We start from the raw sequence: 18,187 nt of genomic DNA on the forward strand, positions 1-18,187 counted from the left end.
CCTAACAAAAGGGGCTGTGAGAATTATTTCTATTTTAATAATGAAGAAGCAGAGGATCAGAAAATTAGAGGCCACAAATTTACAAGAATGAAGATTTGAACCCAGATCAGCCCATGCAGAAGCCCATCCAATTTATAGTAACTCCCCAGGAAGGAACTATCAATAAAGTAGTTTTTTGTTTTTTGTTTTTTTTTGGTGTCTAACCTACCCTACCCCAAGGCACAAGAAACCTTCTCAGTAGATTGGGAGTAAGGGAGACAGATTTGTATACTTACCGTATTTGCTGTAAGCTGTTCACTGAGGGAGTTAGATTTGCTACGAAGGGCTGGCTCCCTGAAACCAAGTAAGAAATATGCTGAGGTAAAAAAAAAAAAAATCCCAAATCTATAATCATTAAGTCCGATTATGCTAGAAAAATAAATTGTTTTTGAAAATGTTTGCCGATTCAATGGCTGCAAAACAGAATCGTAACCATTCTTCAGTTTGCATTAATCTCTGAAAGCTGGTGAAAATGAGTAATTTTCCATTCAAATTCTTATTATTTATATTTTCTTCCTTCGGTATGTATTTTATATTTATGCCTTTTACCCAGTTTTCTTCCAGAGTTCAGCAGTTATTCATACACACCTAAGTTAATGCATTTAAAGACTATGAATATTAATCCCTCGTCAGAAAAATCTTGATGCTAGCATTTTCCCCATTTCTTTCATCTCATTTTTTTCCAATTATTTAAAATTATTTTAGTGTTCAACCTTCCCAATTTCAGAATCCCACTAAGGAAATTTTTATGGACAATAAGAGCATGATACAACTCCAGGATCTGGGGTGCCTGGGTGGCTCAGGCGGTTGAGCATCTGCCTTCGGCTCAGGTCCGATCCCAGGGTCCTGGGATCAAGTCCCACAGGGAGCCTGCTTATCCCTTTCCCTTGACCTGCTGCTCCCTCTGCTTGTGCTGTCTTTAAAAAAAAAAACAAAAACAAAAACAAAAAAACAACAAACTCCAGGATCTTACCCTGATTTGAAAGGCACTGATGTGGGTGATGATACAACAGGGTCTGCAGAGAGGCCATCAGCACCTGGTATGGGAGAAGGGGCCGCAGAATCCCGGGAACTAACGCTGTGCCCGTCAGAGCCAGAATCTCTGGCAAACTTGACCTAGGGAGCGATCAAGCAGAGTTGGAACAGGCTACAAAAAGGCACCTTGTGCTTTCCACTGTCCTTTCTTTTACTTACTCTTCACTACACAAGTCATTACCTGTTCCCTTGTAGCAAATCAGAATATGTAGATAAGCCAACAAAAATAAGCACCCGCAATCCAACTACGATACAACAACATTGCTAGAATTTGGGATGCAGTATTTCACATGTATATCTATGTGTATGCCTGTGTATTTTTTATTAAAAAGGGTCATACTGTTTTGTGACTGGCTTTGCTCACTCACTTAGTAACATATGTCCATGTTACTAAATTATTAATCTACAACAGCATTAGTAACTACTGAACATTACATCTCATTTCAAGGGGCATGCCCATACCTGCTCTCATCTACAGGAAAAACTCTCAAAAAGATTTTGGGAACAGAAGTCTTAAATACCTATGCTGCTACAAAACATATTTTGCCAATTCCTGGTTGTTAGATACCCAGTTCATTCCTAATTTTCCTGTCACATCACGAAAAATATTTCAATAAATTTCTACCTATATCCTTGCACATAATCATTTCCAAAGTATAATTTCCCAGAAATTAAATAGTTGGGAGAAAAGTATGTTCGTTTTTAAGACTTTTGGTATATACCACTAAATTTCAAACCACAAAAGATGAACTACTCTATACTCTACAAGCAGTGTATAACGTTCTCCTGACACTCATCACTCTGGGTATTATTCTGTAGCAGCCGGGTGACTTTAATAAGCATGTCAATTTGTTAACAATGGCCAAGGGGCACCTGGGTGGCTCAGCTGGATAAGCACCTGCCTTTGGCTCAGATCATGATCCCGGGGTCCTGGGATCCAGCTCTACATTGGGGTCCATGCTTGGCAGGGAGCCTGCTTGTCCCTCTCTCTCTGCCCTTCCCTCTAGCTTGTACTCTCTCTCATGCATGCTCTCAAATTAAAAAAAAAAAATCTAAAACAACAGTCAAACTATGGAAGCAGCCCATAGTGTTCATCAACTGATGAATGGATGAAGAAGATGTGGTGCCTGTAAGAGACTCTTTTTTTCCATAACAGATTCTTAATCTCACAAAACAAACTGAGGGTTGCCCGGGGGAGGGGGGTAGGGAGAGAGTGGCTGGGTTATGGACATTGGGGAGGTAAGTGCTATGGTGAGTGCTGTGAAGTGTGTAAACCTGGCGATTCACAGATCTGTACCCCTGGGGCTAATAATACATTATATGTTAATAAAAGTTAAAAATTAAAAAAAAAAAAAAGATCTGGTGCATATATACAATGGAATATTACTCAGCCATAAAAAAGAATGACATCTTGCCATTTGCAATGACATATTTTTTCCTTATGGTTATAAAATGCCAGTCTTGATGGATTCAAATTGGTTTGTTATCTAAAACCAATCATGACTTCCTCAAACTCAGTGGAAAATTGAGACAAAATATAAAAGCTGTGAAAAAGGCAGCTAAAAGCACATGAGTAAAAGAAGGTTGGAATGACCCAGCAGAGATAAGGATGTTTAATTAGGAAAGAGTCCTCAAGAAGAAAAGCATACCATTGATTGCAGCAGGAATAACAGCCACAATAAAGATAACCATATTTATTTTCTGTATTGTATTCTGTTGTTTATAGGCACAACCACTATCACATTTGGACCTAATACACACAGTGTAAAGCAAACAAGGTCTTTTTTTTTTTTTTTAGAGGGAGGCAATTTATTCAGCCACAATTCATTACAAATTTTACTTTAAAAAATTATACATCCTTTTGATATTTTTTTTTTTTTTTTTTTTGACAGAGAGAGATCACAAGTAGACGGAGAGGCAGGTGCGGGGGGAGCGGGCTCCCCGCTGAGCAGAGAGCCCAATGCGGGACTCGATCCCAGGACCCTGAGATCATGACCTGAGCCGAAGGCAGCGGCTCAACCCACTGAGCCACCCAGGCGCCCCTCTTGATATTGTTTTTTTAATGGAAAATAAGGAGAATGTAAAAAAGAAAAAGTTTCTGAATTCATTACCATTCCCCAGATAAAGTCATTTTTTTTAAAATTTTTTAAAGATTTTTTAATCTATTTATTTGACAGAGATCACAAGTAGGCAGAGAGGCAGGCAGAGAGAGAGAGAGAGAGAGAGAGAGAGAAGGAAGCAGGCTCCCCGCTGAGCAGACAGCCTGATGTGGGGCTCGATCCCAGGACCCTGAGATCACGACTGAGCCAAAGGCAGAGGCTTTAACCCACCAAGCCACCCAGGCACCCTTTTTAATTTTTTTTTAAAGACTTTATGTATTTGACAGAGAGAGAGAGACCACAAGTAGGAAGAGAGAGAGGGGGAAGCAGACTCCCTGCTGAGCAGAGAGCCCGATGCGGGGCTTGATCCCAGGACCCTGAGACCATGACCTGAGCCAAAGGCAGAGGCTTAATCCACTGAGTCACCCAGGCGCCCCTCCCAGATAAAGTCACTTTTTTTTTTTTTTTAAAGATTTTATTTATTTATTTTGACAGAGAGATCACAAGCAGGCAGAGAGGCAGACAGAGAGAGAGGAGGAAGCAGGCTCCCCTAGAGAGCAGAGAGCCCGATGCGGGGCTCGATCCCAGGACTCCGAGATCATGACCTGAGCCGAAGGCAGCGGCTTAACCCACTGAGCCACCCAGGCGCCCCTAAAGTCACTTTTGATCGTTTCTTCTAACGCTTTCAGAAATATTCTATGAAAATATAAGCATATATGTATGTACAGATACATGCATATGTACATGTGTACGACTGTGTAAATATATTTATATACTTATTATACGTAAGTATTTTTATATGTTTACACGTATTTGTATACACACACAAGAGATCATACTATCTGTACTGATTTGTGACTTGCTTTTTTCACTTAACAATAGATTTTGGGTATTCTGTAAGAACTGCATAAAGGTCTACTCCATGAAAGACCATAACTTAATCAGTTGTTTAATGATGGCTATTTAAGTTGTTTCCAGTTTTTGCTATTACAAATAATGTGGAAGAGGGAGGAAATGATATCTCTGTCTACGTACAGATATCTCTGCATACTTATGTGAATACAGCAATACAATAAATTTATAGCCATGGAATTACTAAGGCACAAGGCAAGTGCATTGGGTAGGAATCACTCTTTCACAGACAGAAAAAAAAGGTTAGTGTAGCAAAGTGATTTGTTCAGTCACCACCTCTTCTAAACTCTAAATAGAGCACCAGGAAGGACGTGGTCTTTAGATTCCGTTAGAATCCGTGGTCTTTTAGATTCCGTTGCCCTGTCAAACTATACCATTTCTGCTTAAAAAAAAAAGTCCTTGAATTTGTTTTTTCAAAGGTATTTATTTATTCATTTTACCTAAAGGCAAAAAGGACTCATCAAACACAAAACTGTACAATTTCACTCACCCGCCGAATCTCCACCTCATACACCAGGATCGAGTCCGGTGACTGGGTCCATCCTATTACTCCTTCAGAGCCAGCAGCACAGGCTGGAGGGATGACAAGCAAGCGTTTCCCTCCTTTTCTCATGCCCAGCATCCCATCCTCCCAGGCCTTCAGAAATCAGAGAAGAGGAAAGCTCATCAGGACACAAGTCTCCTCGTAAGACAAGATGAAGACCCAGATATTAGGCTCCTCTCCTCCGCACTTTCAGGTTTAGACCTCTTGAGAGACATCAGATTCAACTATAATCTCCCGTTGGTTCTAAGAATATCTAGAATACTGCTGCTCTTCACTTGTAAAAGCCAGCATATCCAGGGTTAGATGAAATATGTTTATCTTGGGTGATGAGAGAAATTAGAGGAGAGGACAATGGTATTAAAAGAGAAATAAAAGCTACCATTCATTAAACACATTTCCCAAGTACTCTGGTACGTGCTTTACTTACATTATGTTGTTTAACCCCTAAAATAACCTCATAAGGTTAGGAGCATTATCTCCATTTTACAGGTAAGAAAATTGAGGCTTACAGAAGTGAAGCAACTCACTAAAGATCAGATCACTGAGAAATTGTTAAGCCAAGATGCAACACCAGATCAGTGTAGCTTTAAAGGTTATACCTTCACCCCTCTGATCTACAGGAGGCAGTCTCCAAAAGATTCTGGGAAGAGGAGGCATAAACAAAGCTACGAAGAAAACCTTTCTGTCATGCAAAATGGCAATGAGGACTTTTTCCAATAAGGGCTTTGACATGTCCTAACACAGTGATACCCCACATGTGTAAAATACACTTTATTCTAAAAAGCACTTGCACAGCTGGTAAAGAAAAGCTTCACAACATGAAGTCAAGCTCTCAGACTCCAATCCGAGTGTTCCTCTTGTTCTGTGGTAGCTGCTTCCCACAATGAGTGGGAAGTGCTGATTCAAAGCAACTCAGACAGCTAAGAGTCACCCATTATGATACAATTCTAGAAGGAACAGTTTCATCTCTTCCCCTTTTAGGCTATGCAAAAGATTTAATAATTTCCTCAGAGTCACACAATAAAAAGGAAAGAGTAAGGATTCAATATATTCTCATAGGTAAAAATTTCCTAAGTAATGTAAACATTTTTCTCCTCCTGCCTTACCAGACTCAGAAAATACACCCAGGTTAAAAATTTTACAAACTAATCACAAGTGATAAAACCATATAAGAACACAGTTAAGCCAGTACCTTGATGACTTTGCCTGATCCCAATTTCAGGCGAAGCAGCTTATCTTTGTTAGCAGTAGAGTCCAAAACCTGCAAATTGATCAAAGTAAATGAGGTCACCCGATTTCAAAAATAATAGTAATCATGTAATAGTCAATACAGATTACTACAGTATTAATATCAAATTAGCACAGTATTCCTGGAATAAGGAATGTCAAAATACTGTTGGGGGGTGAGGGGGGAGGTTTTTTTTTTTTAAGATTTTATTTATTTATTGACAGACAGAGATCACAAGTAGGCAGAGAGAGAGGAGGAAGCAGGCTCCCTGCTGAGCAGAGAGCCCGATGCAGGGCTCGATTCCAGGACCCTGGGATCATGACCTGAGCCGAAGGCAGAGGCTTTAACCCACTGAGTAACTCAGGTGCCTGAGGCAGGGGGGTTCTTAAAATACCTGAAGAGAAAGGTTCACTCACATCATGGCTAAATTGGGACCTGAATGTACATTTTTTTGACTCATAGTCTAAAGCTCTTTCTATATCATACTGCTTTTGAGAACTTAAGGATATTAAAACACAAAAGTGCACTCTATTTATACTATTTATTATACAGAAAACAAACAACTGTGAGGAAGTTCTAAAAAGAAGTTTTAAGACCTAATCCCATAAGAATAAATTTAAGTTTAAAATTGATATAGGAGGACAAGATATACAGATGAACAGGGGCACCCGGATGGCTCAGGTGGTTAGCCAAATGCCTTCAGCTCAGGTCATGATCCTGGGGTTCTGGGATCAAGTCCTGCATCAGACAGACTCCCAGCTCCACGGGGAGTCTGCTTCTCCCTCTGACCTTCTCCCCTCTCGTGCTCTCTCTCAAATAAATAAGTAAAATCTTAAAAAAAAAAAAAAGATATACACATGAACAATTACCAAAAATGATACTTAGGAAATTGGTTTCCATTCTAAATAGAAGAGACAAAGTAGCACTGAGCAGATTTCACCTGTCAGCATTTGATGACTATGCCCCAAAAGCAGTCAAAGCAGGGTTCCTAAAAGATTTTTTATTTGCCAACAGCAGCAATTCACAGCAGTAACACCTTACGTTAGTCCTCGTGCTATTTCAATTACAAATGAATTTGCAGGCTGCATTTCCTTACCTGGCCCAGCACATGATTCTGAAAGAACCAGCTGGTATAGGCCACTTCCAAAGAATCTCCAACATCTACAGCAGGGCCTTCTGCTACAATGAGGTCCTGGGAGAGCACTGCATCTAGGGCGGGGGTGCTGTTGCACTTGGCAATGCACACCTGCGAGATGAAATCACAGCAGCATTAACTTAGTTCAAGCTCAGTAAATATTCCCTCCATTGTTGCTAAAGCTCTTTTCCAAACAGTGGTATCCACTAACAAAACTGATTACATGTTTAAAGTAAGCCAATCCAAAGCCAACAATCTTGCCAGGAATCAAAGTGCCTAACAGTAACTTTGGAGTCAGACTGTCTGGGTATAGATCTGGGCACTGCCACTTATTAACTTGTGACCTCGGCCAAATAACTTAACTTCTGTGAACCTTATTTCATATAGGTATTTTGTAAAATGGAGATTAAAAACTCTGCCTATTTACTCGGGTAGTTATGAAGATTGAGCTAATACAGAGTCCTTGGCACAGTGCCTGGCAAATAAGAGTAAGTACACAACAACCATTAGCTAGCATGACTTTAAGGATTTTACCTTTCATTGTTTGGGAACCCATGAAAGAAAGGAAAACTTCTAGAACAATTTCAGAAGTCATTTCTAAAAACAATAAACTAGAAAAACAGGCCCTTTATAAAACCACACTACATTCCCAGATTTGCATGTCCACCACCTACAGACTTAGATCACCTTAGCACAAATCTTGGACAAGAGTTAAACACATCTTCGTGAAGTCTTACTTTACCGTCAATTTTTTAACATGGTCTACATTACAAATTTGCTACTCATTTTCTTAAAAGAAAGGTTTTATTATTGTAATCAAATAAATGCTACCTAAAACAATGAGATGTCATTTTTTACCAAGCAAATAAGACTAAAAAAAAAAAAAAAAAAGATAATTCTAAATGTTAGAAAAGGTATAGTGAGAGAAAAGATAGGAACGTGAAATAGTATTATCTCTCTGAAAAGCAGTACGCTGAACTGTCTACAGAACCAAGAAACATTTGGACTCTCTGACCCAACCTTCCACTTCTAGAAATTTATTTTTTTTTTAAAGATTTTATTTATTTATTTGACAGATAGAGATCACAAGTAGGCAGAAAGGCAGGCAGAGAGAGAGAAGGAAGCAGGCTCCCCACTGAGAAAGGAGCCCGATGCGGGGCTCGATCCCAGGACCCCGGGACCATGACCTGAGCTGAAGGCAGAGGCTTTAACCCACTGAGCCACCCAGGTGCCCACTTCTAGAAATTTAGCCCAAGGAAATGATCAGAGGGAGAAAAAAAGGACACAGAATTATACACAACAATGCTTGCTATAGTATCATTTATTTCAGACGGAAAGCAATCTAAATGTCTAAAAGCAAGGGAAAAGTTAAATAAATTAAGGAGCATTTATACTATGCAACTTTCAAAATGTTTCTAAGTAATTTTTCATGTGGTGGGGAAAGACACATAAACATCGTTAAAATATATATAGCAAGATATTGAACTCTTAAAGGGGTATACCTACTTATGTACACTACACATAGAAAAAAGGAAACATATTAGCAGTGGTTACCTCGAGCAGTAAAATTTCAAGTGATTTTTGTAAAAAATGCTTTTCTAAATGTTCTACAAGGATCATTTAACTTTATAAAAACTCTTTTAAAACACTATTTTTAAAAGATAGTTTTATTTATTCCTTAAAATAATTTATGAAGTGGAAAGTGTTTTAAAGAAGTCTGTTTAAGCCTTTTTTCTCTTAAAGTCTCATTTTCAAGCAATTTCAGTAAGTATTCCTATTATTTCCTTGAAATATAATTAGCTCGAGTGACAGATTTAGTGGGCTTTTAATGCTTGTCTCTAACAAAACAAAGCAGGTTGTGAATTTTCCATTCAGTTTCCTAAAATCAAGGGCAATCCAGGCCTTTCACAGGAAGAATAAGACAGTATTACCTGTTTATTGAACTCCACAGCAGCCTTTTCGGACTCAAACATGATGGACCAGTTTTGTCTCTGGTCATCATAAAAGGTGCTATAGTTATTGGGCCGAACCTGGGGAAAGAAGAAATGTTGGGGTAACTCAATGACAGGCAGCGGAGCACAAAAATCTGACTGCTTCAACTCACAGAGAAGGGCCCTGACTCAGGAGGACCCAGAGAGATACAGGAATTTCCTCCTTCCCTCCCACCCTCCAACAACCAGCCTTTGGTTCATTTCCCAGAATGCTGCCTAGAGACCCTTCTGAGAGGCTCTGTTAAGATATCCACTCTGATGTCTAGAGCCAGAAGCAGTAGATTTAATTCCCACCAGGTACACACAGACCAATCTCTCCTATAAACCCATCCCAAAGGAGCTGATGATTCCAACGTGGGAAGTCTTACCATTAGCTCAAAGTTCAGATGAATCCTGGCAACAGTAACTGATTGTTGTTGACTGATATAAAGAAGAATCTTATACTGTGCTCAATAAAGGTGGGCCGGGGGAAAAAAAGAAAAAGAAAACTAAAGTTAAAAGGAAATAGAAAATCAGCAGTAAGATGTCAGGGGTTATGCTTCCAAGAGGCATAAAACTCAAAACTCACTTGATCCCTTAAAGCTTAGGTTTTAAATTCTATCTTCTCACTATCCATTTTCATCTCCTCTCATCTTGGCCTTACTCACTCCTTTACTGTAATGAGCGATTATTTTGTTGGTGTTTTCACTGGTATGAGGGTGACAAGAGATCTACAAACGGCCAACACATACATGAAAAGATGCTCAACATCATTAGTCATAAGGTACATTAAAACCACAAAAAAGTGGTTTCCCAGAACTCTGTAAATGTCCCACGGGCAAAAACCAATCTTGGGCTTAGAGCTCCTCTAGTTTTTGCCAGTGTCTCCTTTGACCAGTAGCTTCTTTCATTGGGCCATACCTGCCTCTTAGTCCCCTCCTAGGCATCGTTATCAGTGAAAGAACCAAGGGAAGGAAAAGCTCAATGGCTTTTCCCTCTGAAATTTTAGTTCATCTAGTCTTCATCATTTCCACAGCTCTCCAGTGAGCTTAAAAATATAATTTTTGCAATTTATCTTTTTTATAATTGTTGCAGTGGGAACTGCCGCCTACCACAACCTACTACCTCCTACTGGTGGTGAAGGGTGGTGAAGTCCCAATACCAGATTTTTAAAATCCAAATGGCAACTCCTAATGAACTAATATATCCAGATAATAATCACGGGTGGCTACTATATGACAAAATCAGGGACAACTAGACATTATTTACCTCTGGATGGGAGAATGAAAGATTTGAGGAACATGGCAACCAATTACAATGTACAGACCTTATTTAAGGGACATGGCAACCAATTACAATGTATAGACCTTATTAGACTGTTAAAAAATAAAAAGGAGACAATCAGGTAAATCTGAACACTAGCTGGCAGTGAATGAGATAAAAAAAATTACTGTGGGGTTTTTTAAGGTGATAATTACATAATGGTTATGTTAGAAAAAAAATCCTTGGGATATACACTAAAGTATTTACATATTGTATGCTGGAGATACAGTCAAAATAATCTGAGCAGAAGAAGGAAGACAGGCTAGAATTTAGATGAAATAAGATTAATAACTCTTAGAGCCCAGGAATGGGTTTCTGGGAGTTCATTATTCGAGTCCCACAATTTTTTTTTTTAAAGATTTTATTTATTTGACAGACAGAGATCACAAGTAGGCAGAGAAGCAGGCAGAGAAAGGAAGGAAGCAGGCTCCCTGCTGAGCAGAGAGGCGGATGCAGGGCTCGATTTCAGGACCCTGGGATCATGACCTGAGCTGACGGCAGAGGCTTTAACCCACTAAGCCACCCAGGCGCCCCTCGAGTCCCACAATTTTTATATGTTTCCAAATTTCCACAGTTAACTTTTTTGTTTGTTTGTTTTTAATACAAAAGAGTGTTGTCCATGACGTTAGTTACCCTGAATAGGTCATTTTATCCGTGTCTCAGAGTGTCTTAGGAGCATGGCTCTTAGTTCAATGAACCTTTGAAATGCCAGAATTTCTTATGCTCCTCTCAACAATGTTTAAAACATTCTGGAGCAGGGGTACCTGGGTGGCTCAGTGGTTAAGCAACTGCCTACGGCTCAGGTCATGATCCCAGGTCCTAGGATCAAGTCCCGCATTGGGCTCTCCGGTTAGCAGGGAGTCTGCTTCTTCCTCCCTCTCTCTCTCATGAATAAATAAATTAAATATTCAAAACAAAAACAAAAACACATTCTGGAGCAGAATTTGAAGCTAGATACAAGCCACATAAGGAAATCAAGCATTGGGGCTTCTAGCCACATTTCTTTCTGACCCAAACCAACAGTATGCTGTGTGATCCATTGCCCACCTCACTGTCAAACTTTCAAAGGCTAAACAGGGTCATTGATTCAGCCATGAAGATAGAATACTCTAAGTAGAACAGTAAGTGTTTTTCATTACCTAAAAAAGGGATGTTCTTGGTAAATGGTTTACTCTACAACTCCCCAAACTCTTTAGTATCGGATCACAAAGGTCAAACTTAAAAGATTTTGCATGGTTGAATTTGTTTTAATGCACAGTAGTAAGCAAGATGTGACTATAAATGTTACTTATGTACCTCGTATTAAAAATTCACAATCAACACGAACTATCATTCTAATCCTCTGACACAAGAGACACTGGGCGAGTCCAAGTAAAAACTAGCTCATCAGTATGATCTGGGACACCTGAACATACACGAGACACGGGGGGCATTCTCACCTCTCTGGCCGTGTGATTCCCCAGGACTGCAGCACCAAACTTGCCCTGCTTTACATACTGACCGTTTGTGCTACAGAACCAAGAAAAATAATAGGTATTAATACTTCCTTAAACTAAGTAGAACCAGCTTTGTCTTCTGCCACATAGAAGTGGGGAATCTAGTCATTCAGCCTCAAGAAAAGGACAGAGGTGTTTATAACAGAGGTGAACAGTTTATAATTTAAATCTCTTATACTTCTTTACTCTCTTAATATTTATTCATAATATCTCAGTGGAGTGAGCACTTAAGAAAGCAGGCGTCGAGGGTACAAGCACTTCCTAGAGAGAGCATACAAGACAATGGCTCTTCAAAGTTTTATGTGCAGAATTCTCTAACTGAAATGTTAAGAAGCATGACTGATCCTCTGCCTATGGAAGGACTGTGCAGCCTAACTGTGTAGCTCCTTTGGCCACCAACAGAGACTTATTGAGAAAAGACAGGAGCTTAACCCCGCATCCCACACCCAACTTCAGAAAGCATTCCTTCTCGGCTACTTACTATCGATACGCATGAACTGCTGCTGCAAACAATACGGTGGAGGTGCCTGCTGGAGGGGGGGCTGCTTTTGCTGGCGCCAGATTTCCTGGAGATGAAGAAGAAAACAAAGATGTCATTCATGTCTTTCTTAAAATGGATTTTCACCACTGAAGCAGCTTCAGAATTCTCCTTTACATCTTACAGTTAAGTGGGACAATGTTTTCATGGCCATTATCCTTATATGACCCACAGAACATCATCTGGGGATGATGTTGATGTATGACAGCTGGGGATGATGACACGGAGGCTCTATGCACCCGAGTGCGATGACACATAATAGCAGCTAGGACTAGAATCCAACTCCGGTTCCACTCCAAACAAGTCTCGGGGCTGGATGAGAGGCCCTGCCCAGAAAGCAAAATCATATTCCACATACGTTCTTTTCTTATTCCAATATTTGGCCAGCTCTAATATAAATAAAATTACTTCCCCTTCCCTTATTTCGGGCTAGAAAATTAATGATGATACTCAGATCATATCCATAACTTCACTTTTCCAGTGATTCCGGGGAAGACTAATGGTTTAAAACCGGGTATTTAGGGGCGCCTGAGTGGCTCAGTGGGTTAAGCCTCTGCTTTCAGCTCAGGTCATAATCTCAGGGTCCTGGGATCGAGCTCCGCATCAGGCGCTCTGCATAGCGGGGAGCCTGCTTCCTCCTCTCTCTCTACCTGCCTCTCTGCCTACTTGTGATCTCTCTCTCTGTGTCGAATGAATAAATAAAACTTAAAAAAAAAAAAAAACGGGTATTTAGAGAAAACTGCATATTTATATTCACCATATAATGTGTTGGTGGAAGAGTAGTGAGAACACCAGCACAGACAAGGAAACCAAGAGGGATCTGAAACCAGTCAATCAGGAACTCCCTGCTCAGCACTAATTAGGTCATCTGCATGACAGAACCCTGCTATCCCCTGAAGGAAAGTAATCTTGCAATAACCATCTTGCTTTTTTGCCTACTGTAACTTCCTTGTTCTTGCTCCCTTCTGCCTATAAAAGTCATTTTGTTCAACTCCTCAGAGCTCCTTTCTATCTGCTAGATGGGATGCTGCCCAATTCATGAGTCACTGAAAAAAGCTAATGAGATCTTTAAAATTTACGCGGTTGAATTTTGTTTTTTAACAATACTGACACACCTTTTTTCTGATTATGGACTACATGTACTCTATAATATGCAAAGCTTAGCAAATGCAGAAATGGATAAAGAAAATAAAAATGACGTGTAGTCTCACCAATTAAAAATAAATGTTAATAATTTGATGTATTTATTCCTGGTCCTTTTTCAATACTTCACAGCTTTTTTCTTACATTTCTCAAACAAAATTTATGATATAATTTGACAACCTCCTTTTCTTATTTAGTACTAGTAGTTCTTTTAAAACAGTCTCCAAGACAAAATACAATAACCCTAAAAATGCTTTTTGGTGGTTACATAGAATACTGTATTATTACTTGGCCAGAATTTATCCAATGTCCTATTATTTGACATTTCTTTGGACTGTTTCTAATTTTCCTCTATTATAAACAATGCTGTGGTGAACTTCCTAAAAACACATTTTTGTATGTAGCTCTAATTACTTTCTCGAAATAAACTCTTAAAACTGGAATTATGCGGTGAAGGAGTGTAAAACATTTTAAGGTTTTGTTACATCCTGCCCAAATGCCCTTGAGAAATGTCGCATCTGTTTATAGCCCCACGGGCAGCGTGAATATGCCAGCTTTGCATGCCTGTCTACAACAGGAGACTAACTTTTTAAATTTTTACCAAAAAAAGAGGGGCAGTAGAGAAAAGGGAAATGCCATGTCACTGTTGTTTTCATTTGCATTTATTGATTAGAGTGAAGCGGAGATTTAACATTTTCTAAACATTTGTATTGGTCCTTTTGTTTCGATTTGTTTTGTTTTGATGAATTACCCACTTATGTTGTTTGGTTACTGTCCCAGTCTGGTCTTCATATTTTCCTTATTATTTTATAAAAACCAAAACCATAGTTGTCAATTCCACCTGTACTGCCCAGTTGTATGTCACATGACAATAAAACTTTTCTTCTGATAAGCTAGCTTTAAGGGAAAAAAGTAACTAAGGCCAGAGGCTGGTTATCAGGACAGGTGTGAAACACTGAGGAAAAAATACTGTCTCCCCAAGGTCAGCGTAGCATCCTCCTTCAAGTTAGTTCTGCTTCTCCCAGTATGCTCTCGTCTGCTATCTGATACCCTGGAAACGGAATTTGCTAGAAGGGTAATCATGGATTTGCTGGAAGGGTAAGTCAGATGCCCACAATCATGGGATCTTCTCACTGGTTTAGCTGTCTTTCCTCTCCGAAATCAGTATTGCAAATTCTGAATTCCCCACTGACAAGGACTTCTTTTAATATGTATTTACAAATCTATCTATCTATTATCTATTACCTATCTTTCTTTTTTTGAGTAAAGTTTTCTTGAATTATAGTTCTTTGTGTCTGTTCTTTTCCCCTTCCTTTTTTTTTCCTGGTATGTGTGCATGCGTGCATCCCCTCCCCGCCACACACACTCCCATGTGTTGAATCTTCTTTGCCATCCTTAATATTTGTCACACTTCCTTTTGGAACATTTTTATCTCTCAAATTTTTTATTTTTTAACAATTTCCTCCTGCTAAACTTCTATTTCTCTTCAGGTATAATCTGCTGTTTTTATTCATTCTTATGTTCCTTCTTGTTTAGCCTCCATTTCTAAAATTTTTCTTATATCTCTAATTCTTTCCTAAGTCTTGTCACTTCTGAGATTTTTCTAACTTCATTTATGTTCTCATTTCATGTCTTATATTATTTTCCTAATGTTAACAGGTGGTTATAGTTTTTGATCTATTCAGTAAGAAACATTCTCACAGAATAGAGCTCTCACTGTAAGGATATTATTCTGTTTTTTGCTCTCTCTGTTCTTCTAACTTGACATGGAGTTGGATTCTGGTAAGTTCCTACTGCTCATTTTAATGCAAAATTTGCTTTTCTCAACTTTTAGAAGGAGGGAGGGTTCAAGCTGGCTTTCTTAACTTCATAGACCTCCCTCTTCTGTTGCTTTCGAATAGAGCTCAAAAATATGGTGGCTTCCCCCGAGACTTCTTGATTCTATTTCTATCCCTATTTTTATATGTATCTTTTCTCCTTCACTTCTATTATATCCCTATCCTCCTCAATTGTAATCCCATTCGCAGATGGTTCTTCTCAGTGTGGGGACCTGTCCTGGAAGGTCACATTGGGGGATGAGTTTCAAAAGTTCATAGAAGCGGGGTGCCTATGGCTCAATTGGTATAGCATGTGACTCTTCATCTCAGGGTCATAAGTTCAAACCCCACCTTGGGCACGGAGCCTACTTTAAAAAAAAAATAAGTTCATAGGAGGAAGACCGCTCCAGTTCTTTCAGTCCCCATTATTAACCCCTTGTACCTATGCACAACGAGAGTGGGTAAAACACTTTCTGATTTCAGCTTCACCTACCAAATTTTCCGCAAACATCTGGTGGTTGTTTTGGGGTTCTTCCACGCTCAGATTTACATATCCCATTGCTACCCTGTTTTCTCTCATGCAAATGCTGATACCACACAAGCCTTGGAGCTGTTGGTGGTTTGCCCAGACCTGTTTGTATTTTGGGATATTCATGAAGATAGCTTTTCAACTGGATTTATTGTAAATATTATCCATAGGCTTGTCTTTTATATCTGCTTTATTTTTATATCGAGATCTGAAGAGACTCAAGACTTATGCTGCAGCCACTTTCCCCACAAAGACTTCTTACACAGATACCCCTTGAACAGAGATCTCTTATCTTGCTACTATATTTTTTCTTTGTAAATGCCTACATAAGACTGTATCAGTAATTTTTAAGTTGAAATGCCTCTGTAATTCCCCTTTAAAAGTATAATTAACTCACAGTTGTTGTTTTCCGATTAAAACAAAATCAAGTTACCTCATTGGCTGGGGACTGAGGTTGTTTACTTTTATCCACATCCATTAACTCAACCGCTTTAAACTGAGTCAGAAACACACTGCTGCTGAAGAGCTGTGCCAGGGGAAATGTAAAGGCAGAGCCTACTAGAAATCTAGCCCAGTCATGGCTTAGAGAACAGGACCAGCGATCTATATAGCAAAGCTGCCAAAAGTGACAGGTAAGATTTAGAGCAGGGGTCAGTAAACATTTTCTGTACAGGGACAAAGAGTAAATATTTTAGGCTTATGGGCCATATGATATCTGTTGCAACTCTTCAACTCTCAATAATCTAACAACATTCTCAGTGCCAGCATTGTGCCCAACATGTAGAAGGCACTCAATACTTTGATCTTCACTCAACAATTTAATGTCCCTTACCATCTGTTCTGCTCAGGACTATTTCTATCAGTCCCCCACTCCTCTTCAGGTTCTTACACAAAGACTGCAAAGTGTAGAGGCAAGAGCTGTGGGGTGAGTCAGGTCAGGGTTCAAATTTCAATTATGTCACTTACTGCTGTATGACCTTGATCAAGTCCCTAAACCTCTCCCAGCCTCTAAAGGGGTGGCAGTCTTACCCATTTCACAGCACACCGCTGAGAAAACTAAATAAGGCAATCTATGTAAAGCACCTGAAACCAGACCGAAAGCAGGCATTTTAGAAATATTAGTTGTCCCTTTCGTTCCTTTCATTCAACAGATGTTCATTCAATGTGTCTCAATCATGATGAAAAGTACAGGGATACAGCACTAAGCATCACTGTCCAGTTGGGAAAAAGTCACTGTCAGCATACATCTAACCTATCCCACCAACACATTGGACAGTGCCTCAGGCATCGTTAGAGAGTGCTGTTCTCCTGGGGCAAAAGAGTTTGTTTGCCTGAGATCTTCCTCCCCCAGCTTCCAACAAAGGATATACTATTTAGGTGCTGGAATTCGGGATATCAGAGCTTAGAGGAATGTACCACTGGCAGCGAACTTGGCCAGACTGCTTAAGAATGGACAACCTGGCATGTCACTTTTGGAAGCCTGCTTATTCTTCCAACCAGCCTGTTAGGGACCAATCCTAACCTCTTCACTTACCTGTTGCTGCTGCTCCTGGACCTTTTTTAGGCTGCTTTGGGGCTGTGTACTGGAAGAATTCATTCCCATGGCCAGCAGATGCCTGATCCAGTCCAAAAAGAGAGGCCAATCTGGCACTGTTAGTAGAAAATGAAAATGACATTTCATTTGACATATCTCAAACCTGGAATCATTATAAAAGCTGCTCACCTCCAACCTTGAACAAACACCTCCTTGACTGCACATCCCACCATACTGGAAAGTGTCTTTGAAATCAAGATTATATTTCTGGGGATGCCTGGGTGGTCTAATCAGTTAAGCATTTGCCTTCGGCTCAGGTCATGGTTCCAGGGTCCTAAGACCTAGCTCTGCATCAGGCTCCTTGCTCAGCAGGGAGCCTACTTCTCCCTCTGCCTACCACGTTCCCCTGCTTGTTCTCTCTCTCTGCCAAATAAATGAATAAAATCTTAAAAAAAAAAAAAAAAAGATTGTATTTCTGATCTAAATAGGATCAGCTGACCTTGCCTGTCCACAGGACTTTGATCAAGGCATTTATTTTGGACCTCAGTTTCTGTGTATGTAAACTGAGGAGATTGGTAAATTGAGCAGACACTCTCTGTGGTCTCTTTAAACTGTAAATTCTTCCCTTTAGCAAGTCATAGTTTCCTACTTTTACTCATTTATTACACTGAAATAGAACTGTACTTCAAATTTACTCCATCAAACATGGTCCTATCATTTCGTCTAACAGAACGATTCTTTCCCATCCCCTGCAATGCATCTCCTGCCCCAACCATCGCAAAGAAACTGCTCTTGTTAAGGTCACCAACAACCTCTTTGTTACTAAACACAGTTTATCAGTCCTT

The 18,187-nt window shown here is 39.7% G+C and overlaps 1 protein-coding gene across 2 annotated transcripts in view; it reads right to left on the bottom strand.

Moving 5' to 3' along the window:
* The window catches only part of LOC111145685 (FK506 binding protein 15), a 54,927-nt gene that overhangs the window by 28,274 nt on the left and 8,466 nt on the right, over window positions 1–18,187 (bottom strand). For both annotated transcript variants that reach the window (XM_022500787.1, XM_022500786.1), the window contains exons 2-11: window positions 17,343–17,458; window positions 12,263–12,347; window positions 11,725–11,794; window positions 9,352–9,426; window positions 8,924–9,022; window positions 6,954–7,103; window positions 5,822–5,890; window positions 4,576–4,722; window positions 1,013–1,155; window positions 276–333 (exon numbers count right to left, since the gene is read on the bottom strand). In XM_022500787.1, the coding sequence (XP_022356495.1) occupies window positions 276–333; window positions 1,013–1,155; window positions 4,576–4,722; window positions 5,822–5,890; window positions 6,954–7,103; window positions 8,924–9,022; window positions 9,352–9,426; window positions 11,725–11,794; window positions 12,263–12,347; window positions 17,343–17,458 (1,012 nt within the window). The remainder of the gene's footprint in view (window positions 1–275; window positions 334–1,012; window positions 1,156–4,575; window positions 4,723–5,821; window positions 5,891–6,953; window positions 7,104–8,923; window positions 9,023–9,351; window positions 9,427–11,724; window positions 11,795–12,262; window positions 12,348–17,342; window positions 17,459–18,187) is intronic.

This window comes from Enhydra lutris, unplaced genomic scaffold, assembly GCF_002288905.1.
Source record: "Enhydra lutris kenyoni isolate GAN:26980312 unplaced genomic scaffold, ASM228890v2 scaffoldscaffold13, whole genome shotgun sequence".
NCBI lineage: Eukaryota > Metazoa > Chordata > Mammalia > Carnivora > Mustelidae > Enhydra > Enhydra lutris.